General features: G+C 48.8%; 2 protein-coding genes across 4 annotated transcripts in view; one reads left to right on the forward strand and one right to left on the reverse strand.

The window, feature by feature from the left end:
- LOC310827696 (uncharacterized protein) overlaps nt 1-21,211 on the forward strand; it is a 751,453-nt gene that overhangs the window by 516,507 nt on the left and 213,735 nt on the right. The window lies entirely within an intron of this gene.
- On the reverse strand, nt 6,975-16,688 carry LOC310827723 (uncharacterized protein). 3 transcript variants are annotated; one of them, XR_014556484.1, is made up of 7 exons: nt 16,573-16,688; nt 13,000-13,504; nt 12,718-12,799; nt 12,386-12,465; nt 11,599-11,725; nt 8,371-10,544; nt 6,975-7,746 (listed from the first exon to the last, which is right to left on the reverse strand). XR_014556484.1 is itself a non-coding variant. In XM_083704099.1 (6 exons), the coding sequence occupies exons 1-6, from the start codon at nt 16,671-16,673 to the stop codon at nt 9,295-9,297; spliced, it is 2,145 nt and encodes a 714-aa protein (XP_083560225.1). In that variant the 5' UTR covers nt 16,674-16,688; the 3' UTR covers nt 8,211-9,294. The 3 variants fall into 3 exon arrangements, 2 of the variants coding, with proteins under 2 accessions (XP_083560225.1, XP_083560226.1); XM_083704099.1 differs by lacking the exon at nt 6,975-7,746 and having other exon boundaries at nt 8,211-10,544; XM_083704100.1 differs by lacking the exons at nt 6,975-7,746; nt 16,573-16,688 and adding an exon at nt 14,148-14,263 and having other exon boundaries at nt 8,211-10,544.

Genomic DNA, 21,211 nt, shown 5'->3' on the forward strand with positions numbered 1-21,211 from the left:
TCCTGTGTCGGTCTGCCTGCACTTTGTAAGCCTGTTTCGCCATCTCTAACTGCCTCCTGAGCTGCTTGTGGATCTCCTGCAACTCCGCTGCCACGGCCTCTGCTCCCTGCGGCTCCCCCTCCCTCACTTTCTCTAAACCCGGGAAGGTTCTGGGATGCCGCCCATTGTTGGCGAAAAACGGTGTCACCCCCGTGGACACGTGTTTCGTGTTGTTGTAGGCAAACTCGGCTAGCGGTAGGTAGTCCACCCAGGTCGAGGGCTGCTGGTTCGCGTAGCATCTCAGGTACTGCTGCATGATGGCGTTGACTCTCTCCGCCTGTCCGTTAGTCTGCGGGTGTCGCGCCGACGCCAGGCTGACCTTGACGTTCAGGAAACCCATAAGCTTTTGCCAGAAGTTGGATATGAACTGGCGCCCCCTGTCGGACAGGATGGACCGTGGTAGGCCGTGCACCTTGAACACGTGGTCTATAAACAGCTTGGCGGTCTGCTCGGCTGTGGCCACCTTCGCGCAAGGAATGAAGTGGGCCATCTTGGTGAACAAGTCTACTACCACGAGTACTGCCGTCTTGCCTCTCGAGCTGGGCAGATCCGTGACAAAGTCCAGGGCCACCCTCTCCCACGGTTCGAACGGTGTCTGTAGCGGTTCCAACAGGCCCGCCGGCGGCTGGTGTACTGGTTTGGCCCTTTGGCAGGTGTCACACCTCTTGACGTATTCCGCGACATCCCCCCTCATCTTCGGCCACCAAAAGTCTCTGGCTACTAGGTCCACCGTCTTCTCCTTGCCGAAGTGTCCCGCGCTGGGCGCGTCGTGCAGCTGTTGCAGGACCCTCGCGCGGAGGTTGTCTCCCGGCACGTAGAGGGCTCCTTTGCGGATGAGCAGGCCGTCGCGTATTTGGAAGTCGTCGTCCCTCGCCGTGCCGCTACGCACCTCCTCCATCTTGGCTCGCGCGAAGGAGTCCGTCTGCAGCGCGCGACGCACCGCGTCCAAGTCCACCGTGGCTGACGCGCATGCCCACGCCTTTGGTGCGAAAATATGCTTGGCCGCCGCCAGCGCCTCTTCTTCGAGATACTGCGGTTTCCTGGACAGCGCGTCCGCCATGATGTTGTTGTTTCCAGGGATGTATTCTATTCTGAAGTCGAAATCTGCAAAGAACTCCGCCCAGCGGATGTGTCTCTGGTTCAGGAACCTCGCCGTGCGCCAGTACTCCAAGTTCTTATGGTCCGTACGGACCTGCACCGTGTGTTTGGCCCCGACGAGGAAATGCCGCCACGCCTTGAAGGCTGTATGTATGGCCAGTAACTCCCTGTCCCAGATGGTGTAGTTCTGCTCCGACTTGCTGAGTTTCCTGGAGTAGAAAGCGCACGGCCTCCAGTCCCCCTGGTGGTCTTGCTGCAACAGGACGGCCCCCACGGCCCTGTCTGACGCGTCCGTCTCCACTCTCATGGGCCTGCTGGGGTTCACGTGTAGCAGGTGTTCCTCGGACGCGAAGAGGTGCTTGAGCTTCCGAAAGGACTGCTCTGCCTGCTCCGTCCAGATGAACTTCTTCTTCTTGGAACTGAGGGTGTCAGTGATGGCCGCTGTCTGCATGGCGAAACCTTTGATGAACTTGCGATAAAAGTTGGCAAAGCCGACAAACCTCTGGACTTCCTTTCGATTGCGTGGGCTCTTCCAGTCCAGCACTGCCCATACCTTGGTACTGTCCATGGCGAGTCCCTTGTCGGACAGTTTGTAGCCCAGGAAGTCCACCTCCGTCTTGTCGAACTGGCACTTCTCCAGCTTGGCGTAAAGCCGGTGCTCCCGCAGCCGCTGCAGTACTTCCCTGACATCTCTCTCGTGAGCCTCCGGCGACTCCGAGAAGATGAGGATGTCGTCCAGGAAGCAGACGCACTTCTTGTAGAGAAGACCCGCCAAGACATGATGCATGAATGCTTGAAAACAGTGGGAGCCATTTTGTAATCCAAAAGGCATAACTCTATATTCATAGGTGCCCAGCGGCGTAAACATGGCCGTCTTCCACTCGTCACCCTCCCTCACTCGTATGAGATTGTACGCTCCGCGTAGATCCAACTTGGTAAAGATGCGCCCCTTCCGCACCGTTGCCAGCAGGTCATCGATCTTGGGCATGGGGAAGGCTGAGGGCTTGGTTTTCGCATTTAAGACGCGGTAATCAACTACAAGCCTCTTTTGGGGCGTGTCCCGCTTCTTTACAAAGAATACAGGGCTGCCCCCCACCGCCTTGGACTCTCGGATGAATCCCCGCTTCAAGTTGTGATCTATGAACTCCCTGAGCTCCTGCAATTCATCCTCAGACATGGAATACAGCTTCCCCGTCGGGAGCGTCGCCCCCGGCAGGAGGTCAATCTTGCAGTCGTAGGGTCTGTGGGGAGGCAGCTTGTCCGCTTCCTTCTCGCAGAAGACCTCCAAAAACTCTTTGTACTTATTAGGTACCGCTTGCAACATGCCCAAGTTCAGCTGTGGTTCATCCTCGTGCCCCTCATCGTCCAAGTCAGCCAGGATGCAGTGTTCTGCGCAGTAGGAGGAGCCGAAGGTCAGTTGCCGCTGGTACCAAGCTAATGCCGGGCTGTGCCTATCCAGCCAACTCATGCCCAACACAATGGGCGTGTCTGACAGGCGGGTGACGTTGAAGCTGATGACTTCGCGGTGATTACCAATGCGCATCACCATTGGCGGCGTCTGCTGCAGCACTTGCCCTCCCAGTAGCTCCCTGCCGTCCACCGTGACGACGTTCAGAGGTACCGTCGCTGGCAGAAGGGCTATGCCATGTTGCTGGATGAAGTCCATGCCTATAAAATCTGCATTGCTCCCAGAGTCAATCGTAATGGGGATTTCCACAGTGAGCCCATTGGGGAGTTGAAGGGATGCGGTGAGCTGCACTACTGGTTTGGGTGGGAGGGGGTCTGTGGGCTGTAACATTACTGGGGATTGCTTCACTGACTTGTCTGGCTGGCCCCCAGTGACTCCATTTCCAGCCAGACAGTGGAGTTTTCCTGCTGTGATTCACTCTGCTGAACTGCTTCTGTTACTGTCGCTGCGGCTGCAGTGTGCTTGTGAAACCGCTGGGGACACTCTTTCGCCATGTGCTGAGCACTGTCGCAGATGTAGCACTTCCTGGTCCCTCTAGGAGGCTTCATTTTGACTGCTCCCGGCGTTAGGGCTCCGGCTGTGGACTGAGCCTTAGCACCACCTATCTCCATCGGCTCCTCTCCTCCTCCCAGCGGAGGCATGGATCGAGCGCGCGCCGCTTCCTTGGGAAAGGGGGGTGGTGCTTTCGTTGGCGTGCGGCCCCAATGCACTTCCTCTTTGTCCCAAGAGCGTCCTTCCAGCCTAACCCCAATGGTGAGTGCCCTCTCCACAATGTCCTTGGTGGTTTGGGGTCTCTCCCCCCTTGCAATTTCGTCTTTCACAGCTCCGTTCAGCCCCTCCCAGAACAGATCTCTGACGGCAGGCGATTCTCTCTCCCACCCCAATGCGTTCACCAATGCAAAAAAACGTGAATGATATTGCCTTACAGTGGCTCTACCTTGTCTTAGTCCGTGAATCTGTTTCCTAGCGATATCCACATCAATCTCAGACAAAAAACACGCATCCATCACTTTAAGGAAGGCACCCGCATCTTGGAGGGCTGGATCCTTATCTCTCCAGAGATTGCGCAGCCACGTTTTCGCCTCTCCCCGTAAATGCGAAACAATAAATCCCACTCTTTCTTCCTCATTTTTAAAGTCCTTGTCAAGCAGCTGCAGTGCATATAGTACATCTGCTCTGAAGTTAGGATACTCCTGCAGGTCCCCATTGAAGTGAGACACAAGGCTCCCTCCTCTGTTCCCCAGCCCAATCCCTTCTGGTCTGGTGGCCGGTAGCCTCTGTGTAGTTAGCACTTCTAACCTGGTTCGCAGATCCTGGCAGGCAGCAGCTGCTTCCTGTTCCTTCTTTCTGGACGCCAAAATTTCTGCGTTCAGCTGTGTCACTGCGTTTTGCAGACTCGCTATCTTCTCTTCGGTAGTCATTTCCCTGGTTTTCGTGAGCTCGCGAAGCACCAATCTTCACCCCTCGCTGCTTTCCCACACTCCACGAGGTTTTAAAATTGGTGGAAAATGACGTGAGGGGACTTACTGTCAGGACTGCCGCTAGGTCCCAGCTCACAGAGGACCAACGCCCAGTGGATGTTATATACAAAAGTCTTTATTAAAGTTTAGTTTCCATTTCCAAGCTCTGGGCGCGCAGACCCACGTCTCAACGCTAGACCGGCTAAGTCCCCTCTGACTCACTGCTCCACCCACACCAGTTTAAGATTCTAGCCCGGCTCCACCTCTTGCGCTGCTCTTTCCTGCGCTGGGTCCTTCTTCCCTCTGGGGTTCCCTCCTTCCTGGACTCCTCTGTCGCTGAGCCTCCTGAGTCTTGCCCCTCCCTCCGGCGGGCTTTAGGACCTGGCTCCCTTCCCGGGCTCCCCGCTGTGCCGTGCTCCTGTACATTTGAACTTGGCGCGCGCGCCCAGCCGGTGACTTTCCTTCTGACCGTTTCCCCGCTTCCTGATGTGGGTGTTGCCAAACCTGCCTCCTCTCCTCCCTCTGGTGGTGAGGACACTGGTCCCGACTCCTGGGACTCCCCCTCCCCACTGCGCTCTGGTGGAGATGCTGGTCCTGATCTCCAGCTGCTGCTCAGGGACTCCCCGCTAGCCCCTTCCTCCTGGGGCTTCCCCCCTGGACCCCCCTTCGCTCTGGCCACCGGCGCTCCCTTCTGTGAGTCCTCCGATTCGCTAGAGAGGCTTGTGGAATAACTCTGGCCACTGTCACTGCCTGCGCCCCCCTCGTACTCCTCCTCCTCACTCTCCATTTGCTCCCCCTCCTGTGTCTCTCCTTCTGAACCCCTGACAGTGGGGTTTTTGTTGTTGTTCTAGTATCTCGGGGGTCTCAGAAGCTGAAAATGCTGCTGGTCCAAACAATGTTGTTTAACCAATGTTGTAGCTGTAAATATTGCCATTGGGTTACATCTGATTGCTGATTTTTATCTCATAACACAGTGTTGCTTAAAAATTCATCTTCAGCATCCATCAGTTGATCCAAAGTCAAAATACTTGCTTCCATCCAATCTTTCCATATCACCATCTTTCCCCATTTGTTAAAAGTTAGATTTTCCTATAAAGTCAATATAGCACGGGAAAATTGGCCACATCTTTTTTTTATTAGACATTCCATAACTTTATAACTGACATACTGTAATTCTTTCCAAAGTTCTAACGTATTTCGATCCTAATGCTGTCCATCCAACCAAAGGTGCTATGTATGTATATTCCAAAGTTGCCTAAACCAGTTGTTGGCTTCCAGTATTTAACGCCTTACATTGTTATAAAACTATCAGGAGAATTACATGGGGAAAACCCTCTTGTCGCTCAAGATTCCCGAGGGAAGGTACCTTGTTGGTCAAGGGAAGAACCAAGGGACTGCAGAGCAAAGCCACCAATAAGCCAGATCCTTATTCAAAGAATACTGTTGCAACAGCAAAGGAAGGAAGGAGAGACCCGAAACAAAAGGGTTTTACATTTTATACCTTTGGATTTGGGGCAGTTTCTGTTGGTGCAAGAGTCATTCGTTCTCAGAAACAATGGTGTAGTTTAGTTTGTGTGATGTTCCCAGAAGCTACAAAAAGCCTGGACTGTTTACATCAGGTGCAAGGACATGTTGAAGAATGTTACCTGAACGTGCACAGCTCCTGAACTGAACTGTGGGAACTGTCTTAGTCTGATCTCTGCCTTGGAACTGTGAAGATGTAAGCAGAGGGTCTGGTAGCCTATGAGACTGTTAAGCAGACCTCTACCAGGGCTCCAATAGAAAAATTAATTTCTGTATATAATCTGTAACCATTACGCTTAATGCTGACATTAAAAGACTTCTCTCTACTTTGGATGTTTCCTGTGTTTTATTTTCTTCACAGAAATTTTCCAGTGTAAAGAAAATACAAGCTGATTACATTCAGAACATACCTTTTCAAATATTTCAGCAAAATTTATTCGCTGATTTCACATTTGCAAAGATGCATGCAATTATGCTTCCTCTTAGAGCTGGGGGGGGGGGGGAATACATGAGATCTGAAGTCTCCAGTCCATTGTAACAGTTCCTGGGACTATGTGCTAGGAGGAATATTCCACATGTCCTTCATGCCTGTATTGGGGAGTTTGGTCTTCGCCATGTGAGTAAGTGAGAAACAAACCTTTATTAAACTGTATTTCAGCGAGTGTGAGAGCTTTCCCCCTTTAAAACATCAATAATAGAAAGGTTCCTCTAAATAGGTCCCCCCCCCCCCCGTTTTATGAGACCCCTTCTAAGTGTTCTGAATGTTCTATTGCAGTTGCTTATCAGACATAGGAGGTGGCACTGTTGAATATTTAGGAATATTTCTGTTTGACAGCTCAGGAACCGGTTTTCCTTTACTAAAATACTGCATTGGTCAAATGTCTGCTTGGGGAGCTGTGGGTTTGGGTGTGTTTATCTCCACACATCCCTTATGGGGGTGCAATTTTTATAACAACAGTAGCATGCATGAAGATATAGCTCCAGATTCAGAATCCTGAATCCTTCCTTATTAATTTGTAGTTGCATTTTCTGTAAATATATTATTGGAATAGAAAATTTCTAAACAAAGAATTTATTTTCTGAAAATATTTTATAGATATATGAACTGGAATTCCTCTCAGAATATAAATTAATATGTGATGTTCTTTTTGAGAGCATTCACCTTCCCTCCAGGATGAGGCTTTTAAAATAGATAAATATTTTTTTATTAAGATGTTCTCATAGTACAGTAAAATTACAACCGCAGAAGATACAAGATTATAGCTACAGAAGAAAAACAAGAGAAACAGAAAAAAGAAAGGGATATTAAAGATAAAGAAAGGAAAAAGAGAAAGAATACAATGAAAAACAGAAAGAATCATTAGCGAAAGACAGGAAAAAAAATTCACCTGCCAGTTACATTAAAAATTATGATTGTTTCAAGCATTTGGTCCATAGGAACGCCCATCTATTTCCTTTGTAATGAAGACCAGAATAAAGAGCACAAAACATGATTACGGTACTATGCAGTACAGTCTAATCTTCTTCATGATCTTTTGGTGAAATTTCTTAAAGCTCTAAGAGTCCCTGCTGTGTCTTCAGTTCTCCAAAGGAGCACAGACCCTGGGTGAGGGTGAGGACGCCTGGAATCCCATGCGTGACTCAGGGGGCGTTGGGTGGTTGATAACAGTATTAAGCATATAAGCAGTCAATACAAAATGCCAATGCAGTAACAAGAAGAGCTTAACACAAGGATGTAGGAAAATATGTCTTCTCACAGGGGCCAACCAGATCCCCTAAAGGGAAGAAGCTAATAATAATAATAATTACATTTATTATTTACACCCCGCCCGTCTGGCTGGGTTTCCTGGGCAAAACAGTTCCATGGTTTAACTGTGCTGTGTGAAGGACTTTCCTGGTGCCAAACAGTCAGTGGCAATGATGCTTCTGAATACCATTTGCTGGAAACCACAGGAGGGAAGGCTGGGCTTGTGTTCCGCTTGCGGCTTTCCCATTATGGACATCTGGTTGGACACTGCGAGGACGTGGTGCTGGTCTACATGGGCCACTGGCCTGATCCAGCAAGCTCCCTCTAGGTTCTTATGTTCTCATTTCTGGCAAGTCACTGACAGTTCAGACCCTTGTGAGGAACAGTTGAAGGAGCTGAGAAGGTTTGGCCTGGAGAAGAGAAAGCTGAGAGGTGATATGAGACCCACCTTAAAGGGTTGTCGCCTGGAAGATGGAGCAAGCTCGCTTTCTGCTTCTCCAGATGGTAGGTCCCCCTGCGCCTCCAGTGAAGAACATCATGGGACAGTGCTGGGGTAGACCTCTCTTTGCCCAAGACCCTGGAGAGCTGCTTCCTGCCATAGCAGACTCCACTGGGCTGCATGGACCAGCATTCTGATTCAGTCTTCATAACTTCATTGGCAGTAGGGGGTTAACGGCCAGGCAGCTAGCTAGCCTGCCTAGCCTTTTCTCTTCCATTCCTTTCTCAGCCCAAGAGCCACATTCCCTTCTGAGGAACCTTCCAGGGGCCACATGTGAGTGATGGGGAGGACCAGAGATAAAAGTAGGTGGAGCAATGAATGTAAATGTTAGCTTTGCACAGCAGGTAAGGTCTGAAAGAGCCATGATCAGACACCTTTCTTTCTTTCTTAAAAATTTCATTAGATTTTCATAACTTATAACGAGTTAACTTCAGACTTTAAACATATTATATAACTTGTATAAAGCGATGAATGTGTGACATAGCTAAAGTGGAAGGTGATAGGGGAAAAGGAATGAGGAGTCACTGGCCCTTACCTGCCCAGGTGTGGCATTCAGGGGGTGGGTCCTCAAGTCAGCGAATAGCGAGCCAGATCCGTTGGTAACTCCAGGCCACTGCTGAGATAACTTGTATGTTCTGCTTCCACGGCAGGGTCTCTAGCTGTGGTCTTGACCACTCCTTGGTCCTTCTCCATGTTGCTGATCCCCTTCCTGAGAACTGGGGATCTGGGTGCTATAGAAGTCCTCCAGCTGGTGCAGTGGTGTTTCCCATGGATAGAATACCCATGTGCCACTCCAAGGCTTTTTATTCTTCCACTCTCACTTCTCTTATTCAGCAGTGAGATGCAGCACCAGCAAAAAAGAAAGAAAAGGAAATGCTATTCTAGGCTGCATCAACAGAAGTATAGTGCCTGGATAGAAGGAAGTCATGCTTGAATCTAACTTGGTCAGACTCCACCTAGAATTCTGTGTCCAGGTTTGGGCACCACAAGTTAAGAAGGATATTGACAAGCTGGAGCATGTGCAGAGGAGGGTGACCAAGATGATCAAGGCTCAGAAAAACAAAGTTTTATGAGGAATGGCTGGATTCAGTATGTTAAGCCTGGAAAAGAGGAGATTGAGAGAAAGTCTGATAGCTATCTTGAAATATTGAAACGGCTGCCACATTGAAGGTGGGGCAAGCTCATATTCTCCTGCTCTGGAGGGTAGGGCCCTAATCAATGGCTTTAGGTTACAAAAAAAGGAGGTTCTGAGTAAACGTCAGGTAGAACCATCTGAGAGTAGGAGGTGTTTGACAGTGGGACCGACTCCTTGGAAGACGGTGGATTCTCCTTCTTTGCAGGTTCTTAAGCGGAGGTTGGATGGCTATCTGTCCTGCATGCTTCAATTGAAATTACAGCATTGCAGGAGGTTGGAATAGATGGCCCTTGGAGCCCCTTCCAACTATAGAATTCTACATTTCTATGATTCTATGATTGTCCTGGTATGCATTCTTTGATGTGAAGTGAGATTGACTCGCTGACTGAAGCTCTTCCCACATAGCAAGCAGTGATATGGTTTCTCCCCTGTATGAATTCTTTCATGCGCCATGAGATTGGACCTCTGATTGAAGCTCTTTCCACATTCCAAGCACTGATATGGTTTCTCACCTGTATGAATTCTTTGATGAGCTGTGAGATGGGTGTTCTGACTGAAGTTCTTTCCACATTCCAAGCACTGATAAGGCTTCTCCCCTGTATGAATTCTTTGATGGGACATGAGGTTGGAACTCTGACTGAAGCTCTTTCCACATTCAGTGCACCGATATGGATTCTCAATTGTATGAATTCTTTGATGGGCTGCAAGACTTTCCTTCTGGGTGAAGCTCTTTCTACATTCCAAGCACTTATATGGTTTCTCCCCTGTATGAATTCTTTCATGGGAAGTGAGACTTTCCTTCCAGGTGAAGCTCTTTCCACATTCCATGCACTGATACGGTTTCTCTTCGCTATGAGTTCTTTTATGGGAATTGAGATGGGAGTTCCGACTGAAGGTCTTTCCACATTCCAAGCACTGAAATGGTTTCTCCCCTGTATGAATTCTTTGATGGAAACTGAGATTTAACTTCTGGGTGAAGCTCTTTCCACATTCCAAACACTGAAATGGCTTCTCTCCTGTATGAATTCTTTGATGCACCCTAAGAATGGCACACTGACTAAAGCTCTTCCCACATTCCAGGCAGTGATACGGTTTCTCTCCACTGTGTGTTCTTTGATGGGAAATGAGTTGGGAGTTACGACTGAAGCTCTTTCCACATTCCAAGCACTGATATGGTTTCTCCCCTGTATGAATTCTTTGATGTGAAGTTAGAGTTTCCTTCCAGGTGAAGCTCTTTCCACATTCCATGCATTGATAGGGTTTTTCCCTTGTATGAATTCTTTGATGAGAAGTGAGACTTTCCTTCCAAGCGAAGTTCTTACCACATTCCAAGCACTGATATGGTTTCTCTCCTGTGTGGATTCTTTGATGGGCTGTAAGATTAGCCCTATGACTAAAGCTCTTTTCACATTCCAAGCACTGATAGGATTTCTTCCCAAAGGGATTTCTTTTCGAGGAAATGAAATGGGACGTTTGACTGAAGTTACCTTCACACTCAGAATATTTATTTCCCTTCTCTATTGTGTAGACATTGTCCTGGTCTCCCTCATTATTAATTTCCAATTCATCACGACCTACAACAAAGAGAGAAACGGATCACAGCCTCAGGGAGAAACGCAGCCCTCGATTATTGAATAATGCTAATTAATGCTTGGGAAGAAGGCAGAACTGAAGGCAATTAAAAGTAAGGTCTTACAACAGGCTTCACTGCTTTTGTTGGCAGCCATTAATGAACATATTTATGGGAACCTGAGTGTCAGGAACGCGTTAGCAATAAATCACATGGAGTAAGTGAAGTTAACTCTTTAAGAGAAGAAGCAGCCTGCTCAGTAGTATCAGGCCTTACAAACACAGCAACACTTTCCAGTAGGTCTTGCCCCTATGCCTCTAAGAGTCTAAGATTCTATGATTCCAACGTCAGTCACCTCTTTGGTCAACCAGAAACTGACAGAAACTGACCTTGCCCCTATAAGACAGTTATGGGAACTGAAGGTCCCTGCCTTCCCACAACGAGCTAAGCCCCCTCTTCTCCTGGATCCTTCCCAAGCGATCTGAGACTTGTCTCTGCTCCTCCCCCTTCATACCTCTTCTGGTTTAGGAAGATGAGGGGGGAGAGGAGCTTGTCACAGCAGGAGGGGGAGACACCCTGGCTTCTTCACCAGCATAACTCTCTTCCTCAGCTTCTGCTTCTGGACTTCTCTCTTCCACAGACTCCCCCTGCTGCTTCCTCCCACCACTGCTCTGCATCCAGCCAGTCCATGAGACAGATTTGAAAAGCCTGGCTCTTTTCTGGCCCAATAATGGAGTTTGCACCATATCCAATGTTAGACATCACTTTGGTCAACCAAACACTAACAGAAGCAGAAACAGAAAAACCTGACAGAAGCTACTTCAACTTCCATAAGATATCTGAAGCCTGAATTTCTAAATGACTAGGCAGTTCAGACCAACCAGGTTTAAAAAGGCAAAACTGGAGGATAACTCTATTCACGGTTCACTGTGGGGGTATCGGAATCCCAGATGCTCTTGGTGGTGTTATTGTTTAGCTCCATCAAAACATTGCAGGTTAGTGACAGAGATACCCATTGAATTTCAAAACAGGCATCATGACCCAACAGGGAGCCTTACCGAGAAAGTCCATAATCCCACAATTCTCCTCCATGACTTCCTTATGCAGAGCTCTCTGTTCAGGATCCAGCAATGCCCACTCCTCGTCTGCAAAATGAACAGCTACATCTTCAAAGCCCACCAGACCCTAAAATAAAAAGGGAAAGGTCCCCTTCTTAGACAACATACAGATTATCTACTACACATTGCTCTGTTGTTTTCTGCCTGTTCATTACTGTTTTGTTTTAATGGAATTGTTTTACTGTACATTTTAAATATGGATGCATATTTAAACTTTTTAACAAAACTGTTTTATTGTGTATTTTAATTACTGGTATTCATATTTGGGGGAATGGGTGGAACTCCAAATGGTGTTCTTCAGATCATTCTGTCTGCTCAAACATTCCAGTTTCCCTCTTTGCTCTCCCTGTCTACTGTTCTGGAGGGAGAAACCTTCACAATGTCACAGGGAGGGGAAGGAGAAGGAAAAGCCATTTAGTGCAACTGGTGGGGCTGGTGAGCTGAGTCCTGGCCACTGTTATTTTATGATTTGCCAACTGCTTAGAAGCCTATTTTAGCATTAAATGATAAACTTAAAAATGAAACTGAAGCTGCTGATAATTAATACTAGCAACATTCAGGAGGCTAGTTAAGGTGAGGTGGTTGTTCATCATTCTCAGCACAAAAGCCTCTTGGAATGGCCTTTACAGCCATGGTTAAAGGCAGTTTTCAAAGAAGCCAAGAGCAACCGAAGCCTAGCTGCCTCATCTCACAGCCTCTTTGCCCCACAATCCTTCATTCTCCCTACCTGATCTGGTTCCATGGCTGCTGCATCTCTGCCTTCATGCAAAGATGGATAAGCATCTCTTGCCAGCATCATTCTGTCACCTGTGAGAGACAAAGGTAAGTGGCAGGCCATTTTCACATGCTTCTCTTAGAGGTGAAGCAGTGCATCTCTAACTACAGGTGGGCTTGTAAAAAAGTCACACCTACTGTGTGCATTTTGACATTTGTATCTTAGCTAGGTAAAAATACATGTCCCCACTTTGGGCTCTTGGCCCCTAGTGTCCTCCCCACAGATTAGAGGCAAAATCTACAGAATGTGTGACCAAATGGGAAAAAACCCTCCTTCCTCCTTACCCAGTGGTCTCTCTTTGGTGTCCAGTGGAGTCTTCTCTGCCTCAGAGGAATCCAGGCCCGTTTCTGCAAAGATAATCTTTCCCTGAAAGGGCAAAAGGGATTGGAAGCAGAGAATGGAGAGAAACATTAGAAAAGGACTGGGAGAGGCAAAAACTTTAGGGGTACCCGATATCATTCCTTGGAGGCTTTCCAAAAAAGATTGGGGGATTAAGAGAGAATTTTGGGATACTCTCTCTCATGTTCAGAGCCCCTTGGGAATATCCAGAGGACAGTCTCTCTCACCTGCTGCTCTGCCTGCTTCCTCTCCTCTGCCTGACTCAGGAGAAATCCTTCGGCCAGGGCCACCGCCTGGGAACTGGTCTCCGCTCCACATTCCCTCACCCAGCTCTCCATCTCCGGTGGAAGGACAGCCAGGAACTGCTCCAAGATCACCAGGTCCAGCATCTCAGCTTTCGTGTGCTTTTCTGGCTTCAGCCACTGACAGTCAAGGTGGTAGAGTCGGCTGCAAGCCTCTCGGGGTCCATTGTTCTCTTGGTAGAACATTTGCCTGAACTTTTTTCTCTGTATATCTGAGCTGAGGGTGTCCTCCTCACCCAGGATCTTTTGCATGGAGCTTTCCCAGAATCCCCCACTGCTCCCAGTTTGGATGGCATGGCCTCTTCCTGCTTCAGGGCCAGCTGAGTCTTGCTCATCCATCTGGGCCCTCAGGAAGCTTCCAAGAGGTCGGAAGGAATCCCTTGTTCTGCTGCCCAGTTCCGTCTGTCCTAAGCAGAGGCGTCTGCAAATCCTACAAAGCAAATACATTGTTCTGTTATGAAACAGATACACGGTCAAGAGAATAAAAAGGCTTCCTGAGAAAGTGTGGGTGAATCTTGCTAGGAACCAGGGCTGGACTGAAACATAGCCCAGACTCTGAACTTTCTTTTTCCAAAACGGAAAAGGAGAAGCCAGCATCTAGGCCAGACACACCCAAACTCGGCCCTCCAGATGTTTTGGGACTACAACGCCCATCATCCCTAGCTAGCAGGACCAGTGGTCAGGTATGGTGGGAATTGTAGTCCCAAAACATCTGGAGGGCCGAATTTGTGGGTGTCTGATCTAGGCCTTCTAGAAGGGAAATTACCATGCAAAATTTGCAGGGAACAGGGAATTTGCAGAGGCATTTGCAACTTTTACAAAGCAAATACATTGTTTTGTTATGAAATTGATACACAGCCAGGAAAAGAAAAAAGTTCCCAGAATCTTATTAGGAACCAGGGCTGGACTGCAACACAGCCCAGACTCTGAACTTTCTTTTTCAAAAAAGGAAAAGGAGAAGCCTCAAGTTACACACAGACCTTCCAGAAACGGCTGTGTGTGTGTGTGTGTGTGTGTGTGTGTGTGTTTGGAATCTGTAGTTTTGAGCATTTGCCTCAATTTCAGGCGCTGACCTCTAATAACGAACCATATGATGTAGATATTCTCGTAAACTAATTGTGAAATACAAATGACAAGAGAAGACTCGGTCAGTTTATCTGTATCCTTTCTTCTTCCTAGTTTTCTCCTTTTGCTTCATCCCATGAGGTATTTTCCCTCAGAGCCAGAGCAGAGTGTGGGGGTGCAGTGCCTCCGAGGTTCCAGCAGAGGGCGGGAGCCTCTCTCTCTCTCTCTCTGATTGGCTGCCAGCCCTTTTGGAGGGAAAATCTGAGGAGCCCTTTCTGAGGGGGAGAGTGGGCAGGGCCTGATCTGAGAGGGGAGAGGGGTATTATTATTATTAATATTATTATTATTATTATTATTCGGAGAGGCTCTTTCCTGAGGGAGAACTGGCTCTGATCTGAGGGGAGGATCTCTCTAGCCAGAAGGAGTCTCACAGCTTAGAGAGGAAGAAGACCCAGCGGAGGGTCTGGGGAGAGTATGGAGGCAGGAATTAATCTGGAGGGCTGAGTCCGAGGAGGCAGGAGAGGGAGAATCTGTGGGAAGACGGACTAAACCCCCCCAAATGAATAACAAGGCCTGAGAGGATCCCCTGGGTCTGTGGGAAATCCCTCAGGAGTGGGATGGCTAAGAGAGAGGCGGACGAACGAAAAATGCCCCTTGCTCAGGAACCAAAGTATTAGGTTGAGAAGGAAGCTGTGCTGTATTAAAAGTATTTAAGTGTAACCCTGCTCATAACTAAGTAAATGAACAGAAACAGAGTTAATTCTTTTACCTCCTATGGTAGAAACCTGAACATTTAACTGAAGTGCAGCAAGTGAGCTTTTAGCAACTGAAGTTTAAGAAAAGCTGTGCATGTACTACAGTGAGATCTTTCTACAGTGGTGCCCCGCAAGACGAACGCCTCGCAAGACGGAAAACCCGTTAGACTAAAGGGTTTTCCGTTTTGGAGAAGCTTCACAAAACGAATTTCCCTATGGGCTTGCTTCGCAAGACGAAATGTCTTGCGAGTTCCTGCAGTTTTTCCCCCCTTTCCCCCCCTTTTCCTAAGCTGCTAAGCCGCTTATCAGCTGATCCGCTAGAAGCCGCTAAACCACTAATAGCGCTAGTCCGCTAAGCTGTCAATGGGCTTGCTTCGCAAGACGAAAAAAACGCTATACGAAGAGCCTCACGGAACGGATTAATTTCGTCTTGCGAGGCACCACTGTATTTAGTTTAAGTAAGAAGTTAAGGAGAACACACCTCCTGACCCAAATTTGTTTCACAAACTTTTTTTGTAAATAAAACTCTTCTTGTTCGTTCAGCTCTTTCCTAAGACTCTAGATCACTAAGTTTCCTCTCACACAAGATCCTCACAAGGTAGCCTGTGGTAAACTGCAGAAATTTGTGTAATTTGCATATCATGAGGTGGGTCCTCTATATTTAATGGGGGGCAGTTAGCGGGTGAATCCACTCCTTTATTAGTTGATGGTCATTGGTGGGATCCAAGAGCCCAAAGCAGGGTGCATCAATTTTCACATAACTAAAATAAGATTAATGGCTGCCAATGTCCAAATGCCCTCGGCACGGGAGGCTGTTTCTGTGGCCCATCTCTCGCTCGCCATGCACAGCTCCACCTCTGACTTCTCATTCACCTTTCTGTCTCACAGATGGCGGAGGGATTCTGGCAAGACCGCCTCATCCATCTTTTCTTGGTGGCGGAGGAGAAGTCGCGGCTGTGGAACCAGACGAGGTGGGGAGAAGGAGCATTGGGGGGGAGAGACTGGGGGGTGTAATTGGCGTACCATGAGGTGGGTCTGCTATATTTAATGGGGGGCAGCTGGCGGGGTGAATCCGCTACACATGGGGGGGGGGGAGATAAAGCCTAATACAGGGCTCAGCAATCTTTTTCAGCAGGGGGCCGGTCCACTGTCCCTCAGGCCTTGTGGGGGGCAGGACTATATTGGGGGGGGGGGAATGAAGGAATTCTTATGCCCCACAAATAACCAGAGATGCATTTTCAATAAAAGGACACATTCTCCCCCAAGCAGGAAGAGACCCCCCACTCCTGCAGGGGGGCCCTGACCCCTCCCTGGCCCAGCCCCCCCTCCTCCCTGCTCTTTCTCCTCCCCCAAGAGGGGCTAAGACTGACTCCAGCCTGACTGACTGAGACTCAACAGGACTAGACGGGGCTCTGGACCCCCCAGGAGACTCCTCTGCTATGGCAGCAAACTCAAGTCTGGGTGGGTGAAAGCCATTGCTTCCCCTCAAAGCGGGGAGCAGCCTTGGCTATGAAGGAAGAACAGGGTTGCAGCCCTCCTGCAAAACCACCCGCCCCCTCCCCCCGGCTTTGCAGGGAGCAAGGAGGGGGTGCAGGACCCTGGGGGGCACGCATGACCTGGACACGGCCCCCCTGCAGCCCTGGGACCCCCAAAGGGAGGAGAGAGAGAGGAGACTCACCCGATTGCAGCAGGAGCCACCCAGGCAGCAAAGCTGGCAAAGGAGACACACAAAACATCCACGCCCCGCTTGCAGGAAGTGACCTGTCCCCCCCCCCCCATTCTTCATCTCCTCTCTAGGAATTCGGCTCAGTTCCTTTTAACCCTTGGCAAGCCGAGCGCCCCAAACTCATCCCCCCCCCTCTCTCTGCGTTTTCTTCCTCGCGCATTGCTGCCCCCCCCCCCGATGCTGTATTTTGGGGGATCTGAGCTGGTCTCTGCCTTGGCCAGAAAAAGCTTGCAGGGGAAGCGTGCCCCCCCCCCCGGCTGCATCTCCTTTCATCCCCATCCTTGCCTCTTGCTTGGCTGTAGCCAAAACCAGACAAGAAGGAACCAGATCCCACGTGCAGCTGAGTCCCGTTCACGGATCGCCCTTCCCCGCAAGGCTGCGGGCCTGGCGAGTTGAAGGGGGGGGATTGAAGGGGGGTGGATGTAGGGGGGGTCCCACCCCTTCAAGGCAGCGTCCCTGTCCCACCCCCTTCCTTCCTTCCAGTCTTCTGGCGGCCTGATCCTGGACGCCCAGGAAGACACTTCTGCCACTGTAATCCACTGGTCTACAGATGCCTCAGAGGGTTGAGACCTTGGGGAGATGTCCTCAGGGTCTGAAGTCCCAGGTCCGAGGTAAAGGTAAAGGGACCCCTGACCGTCAGGTCCAGTCATGGCCGACTACGGGGTTGTGGCGCTCATCTCACTTTATTGGCCGAGGGAGCCGGCGTACAGCTTCTGGGTCATGTGGCCAGCGTGACTAAGCCACTTCCGGCGAACCAGAGCAGCGCACGGAAACACTGTTTACCTTCCCGCCGGAGCGGTACCTATTTATCTACTTGCACTTTGACATGCTTTCGAACTGCTAGGTTGGCAGGAGCTGGGACTGAACAACAGGAGCTCACCCCGCTGTGGGGATTCGAACAACTGATCTTCTGATCAGCAAGTCCTAGGCTCAGTGGTTTAACCCACAGTGCCACCCATGTCCCTCAGGTCCTAGATAGCGGTTCCCAAACATTTTAGGGCCGCTACCCCCCCAACACTCCAGTGCCTCCTACCAGATAAAAGCATTATTCAGAATAGCCATTTGCACAACCCACAAAGAAAGATAAAAACAATAAAACGGTTGCATTTATTCAAAATCCAATTCAATATACGTAGTTTAATTAACTCATGACAAAACCAATGAACCTGATCAAGTGGTATCAGCTTTCCAAAGTCTGGGAGTTGTGTACACTGCCACCCCTTTGCCTCTTAGTGCCCCCCAGGAACAAAACCCTTCAGGGGGGTGTCGCCCATTTTGGGGACGACTGTCCTAGAGGAGGCACAGGTTTTAACTGCCGAGGTGGAGCATTAAAGGGGCGGAGCCCAAGGTTAGCGAATAGTGAGCCACATCCATTGGTAATTCCAGGCCACCCCTGAGAGAACTTGTATGTTGTTGTTTTCTAAAAAGGGGGAGGGGATTATATGTATATCCTAACCCATAAATACGATATTATCATCATAATACTAATGTAAACATCTTTGGCCTACAACATTTTGTATTAAAAAGGTAAAGGGACCCCTGACCATTAGGTCCAGTCGTGGCCGATACTGGGGTTGTGGCACTCATCTCGCTTTATTGGCCAAGGGAGCCGGCGTACAGCATCTGGGTCATGTGGCCAGCATGACTAAGCTGCTTCTGGGAAACCAGAGCAGCGCATGAAAACGCCGTTTATCTTCCCACTGGAGTGGTACCTATTGATCTACTTGCACTTTGATGTGCTTTCAAACTGCTAGGTTGGCAGGAGCTGGGATCGAGCAACGGGAGCTCACCCCGTCGCAGGGATTCGAACCGCCGACTTTCTGATCGGCAAGTCCTAGCCTCTGTGGTTTAACCCACAGCTCTACCCATGTCCCTTTATTGTTAGTAGGTAGGTGTAAAAAGTATTCCCTGGCTTTCTAGTTTCTATCACTTGCTCCAGAGTCAATACACCTGTTTCCATTAAATTTTTCCATAGTACCATCTTTTTAGCAATTTTTAATATAGGGTTTCCCCACAGGGCAAGTTTGGCATGCGAGTATAGTTCAACTTTATTTTTATTAGACACAACATGTTCCATATCTTTCTAACTGACTTAGTTGTTTCTAGAGTCACCTGGGATTTCAAATATTTTGCTCCTAGTACAGTGGTACCTCTGGATACGCACAGGATCCGTTCCGGAGCCCCGTTCGCATCCAGAAGCGAACGCAACCTGCGTCTGCGCATGTGCAGGTCGCAATTCGCCACTTCCGTGCATGCACGTGACGTCATTTTGACCGTCTGCACATGCGCGAATGGCGAAACCCAAAAGCGATCAACCTGAAGCCCATTTAACACGAGGTATGACTGTATTCTCCAGCCCACCCAAGGGGCTGTATGTGCATATTCTAAGGTCACCCACGTCGGAAAATTAAGACCAACAATGAGTTTCCAGTATTTAATACATGACAGTGTTGTTGCTGTTTAGTTTTTTAGTTGTGTCTGACTCTTCATCACCCCATGGACCAGAGCACGCCAGGCACTTCTGTCTTCCACTGCCTCCCGCAGTTTCGTCAAAATACATGACAGTAGATAAGTATAAAGGCATTTGCTAGAGTCATTACCAAAGTGTCAAAAGCTCTTGGAAAAAATCCTCCATAAACTTAGTTGCTTTGAGCCCGAGTAGGAGAATTGGTAACCCCATTACTATCCATGAGAGTTGAGATTCCAAAATAGTGAGGCTTTTACTTGAGTTGTTTTCACACAAGACAACATGGATGTTCTCCCTCTGCTGCTGGCTTTCTAGCTGTGGCCTTGAAGCACACTCCTCCGATCCTCTCCCTGGTGCTGATCCTGCCTTCCCTTCCTGACAGCTGGGGACCTGAGCACTAAGGAAGTTCTCCGGCTGGTGCGGTGGTCAGTTTCCCTTGGATAGAACACCCATGTACCACTCAAAGGCTTTTCATTCTTCCACTCTCCCTTCTCCTCTTCAGCAGTGCAATGCAGCAGCAGACAAAGCTGATCCTATTCTAGGCTACAACAACCGAAGTGTAGTGTCTGGATTGAGGGAAGAAATAGTCACGCTGTATTCCAAGTTGGTTAGACTCCACCAGAGTTCTGTGTCTGATTTTGGGCACCACAATTTAAGAAGGATATTGACAAGCTACAACATGCACAGAGGAGGTTGACCAAGATGATCAAGGGTCACATGGAAGATGGAGCAAGCTTGTTTTCTGCTGCTCCAGAGGGTAGGATCCAAATGGCTACACATCAGGAAGAAAATTCTGATGGTGACCTCTCCTTCCTTGCAGGTTCATCACCAGAGGTTGAACCACTATCTGTCAGGCATGCTTCAGCAGACACTCCAGCACTGCCACGGCCCTGGTAGTCCCTTCCAACTCTACAATTCTCTGTTTCTATGCCTCTCCTAATAGGCATCCTTTGATGGGAAGTGGGATTGTCACACTGATTGAAGCTCTTTCCGCATTGCAATAACTGAATGGTTTCCCCCTTTATGAATTATTTGATGGGAAGTGAGTTGGGTTCTCTGACCGAAGCTCCGTCCACATTCTGAGCACCGTTAGGCTTTGTCCCCTGTGGGAATTCTTCCATGGGCTGTGAGACTTGTCTTCCGGGCAAAGCTCTTCCCACATTCCAAGCACTTATATGGTGTCTCCTCCCTGTGAGTTCTTTCATGTGAAGTGAGACTTCTCTTCCAACTGAAGCTCTTATATGGCTTCTCCGCTGTATGAATTCTATTTTTTAAATCATTTTTTTTAGATTTTTGTTTTTTAACAATGTCTATAATCATTACATTACATTCAGATTTCAATTTTCCCCTTCCCTGCGGACTTCCCTCAACTTCCATCAGTAGTTTATTACATCTTATATTACATTCTGCTGTTTATATTTACTTCTATATTGTCCTATTAAGTTTCCTATTTTTTGTAAATAAAATTGCAAATGTTTATTTAAATCCTTCCAATGATTCTTTTTGTTGTTGTTTCTGCAGATATGATGTACCGTATTTTTCCTTCTATAACACGCAGATTTTTTCTTCTAAAAAGGAAGGGGAAATGTCTGTGCGTGTTATAGAGCGAATGTGTGGTCCCTGGAGCCGAAAAATCATGCAAAAATCAAATCGCGGCGCTGCACGCTGCACGAAGAAACGAAACCTGAAAAGAGGAAGCGGCTGCTTTCCTGCATTCTGCCTCAGGGTCTTACTGCCCACCCTCCTCTGTTTCGTTGCTGTGTTTGCTGAAACGGAACAAAGAGCAGGGAAAGCCCCTCCCCTCCAGGCTCCGGTGCTGCTGGGGGAGAGGGAGAGAGAGGGGGGAAGGAAGGGAGAGAGAGAGGGGGGAGGGGGAGGGAGAGAGAGAGGGGGAGGGAGAGAGGGGGAGGGAGGGAGGGAGGGAGGGAGAGAGAGAGAGAGAGAGAGAGAGAGAGAGAGATGGCTGGCTTGGGTGGGGGGAAACTTTTGCCTTTCTTTCCTCCCTCCCGTTAAATCCCTCTCCTGCATTCTTAGCCAGCTGCTTCTCTGCACACCCCTCTAATGTCCCTTCTTTGTTTTTCCTTCGCTCCCCACTTAAAATGTGGTTACAAAGCATGGATCCTC

This window comes from Podarcis gaigeae, assembly GCF_964106915.1.
Source record: "Podarcis gaigeae genome assembly, chromosome: 12".
Classification (NCBI taxonomy): Eukaryota; Metazoa; Chordata; class Lepidosauria; order Squamata; family Lacertidae; genus Podarcis; species Podarcis gaigeae.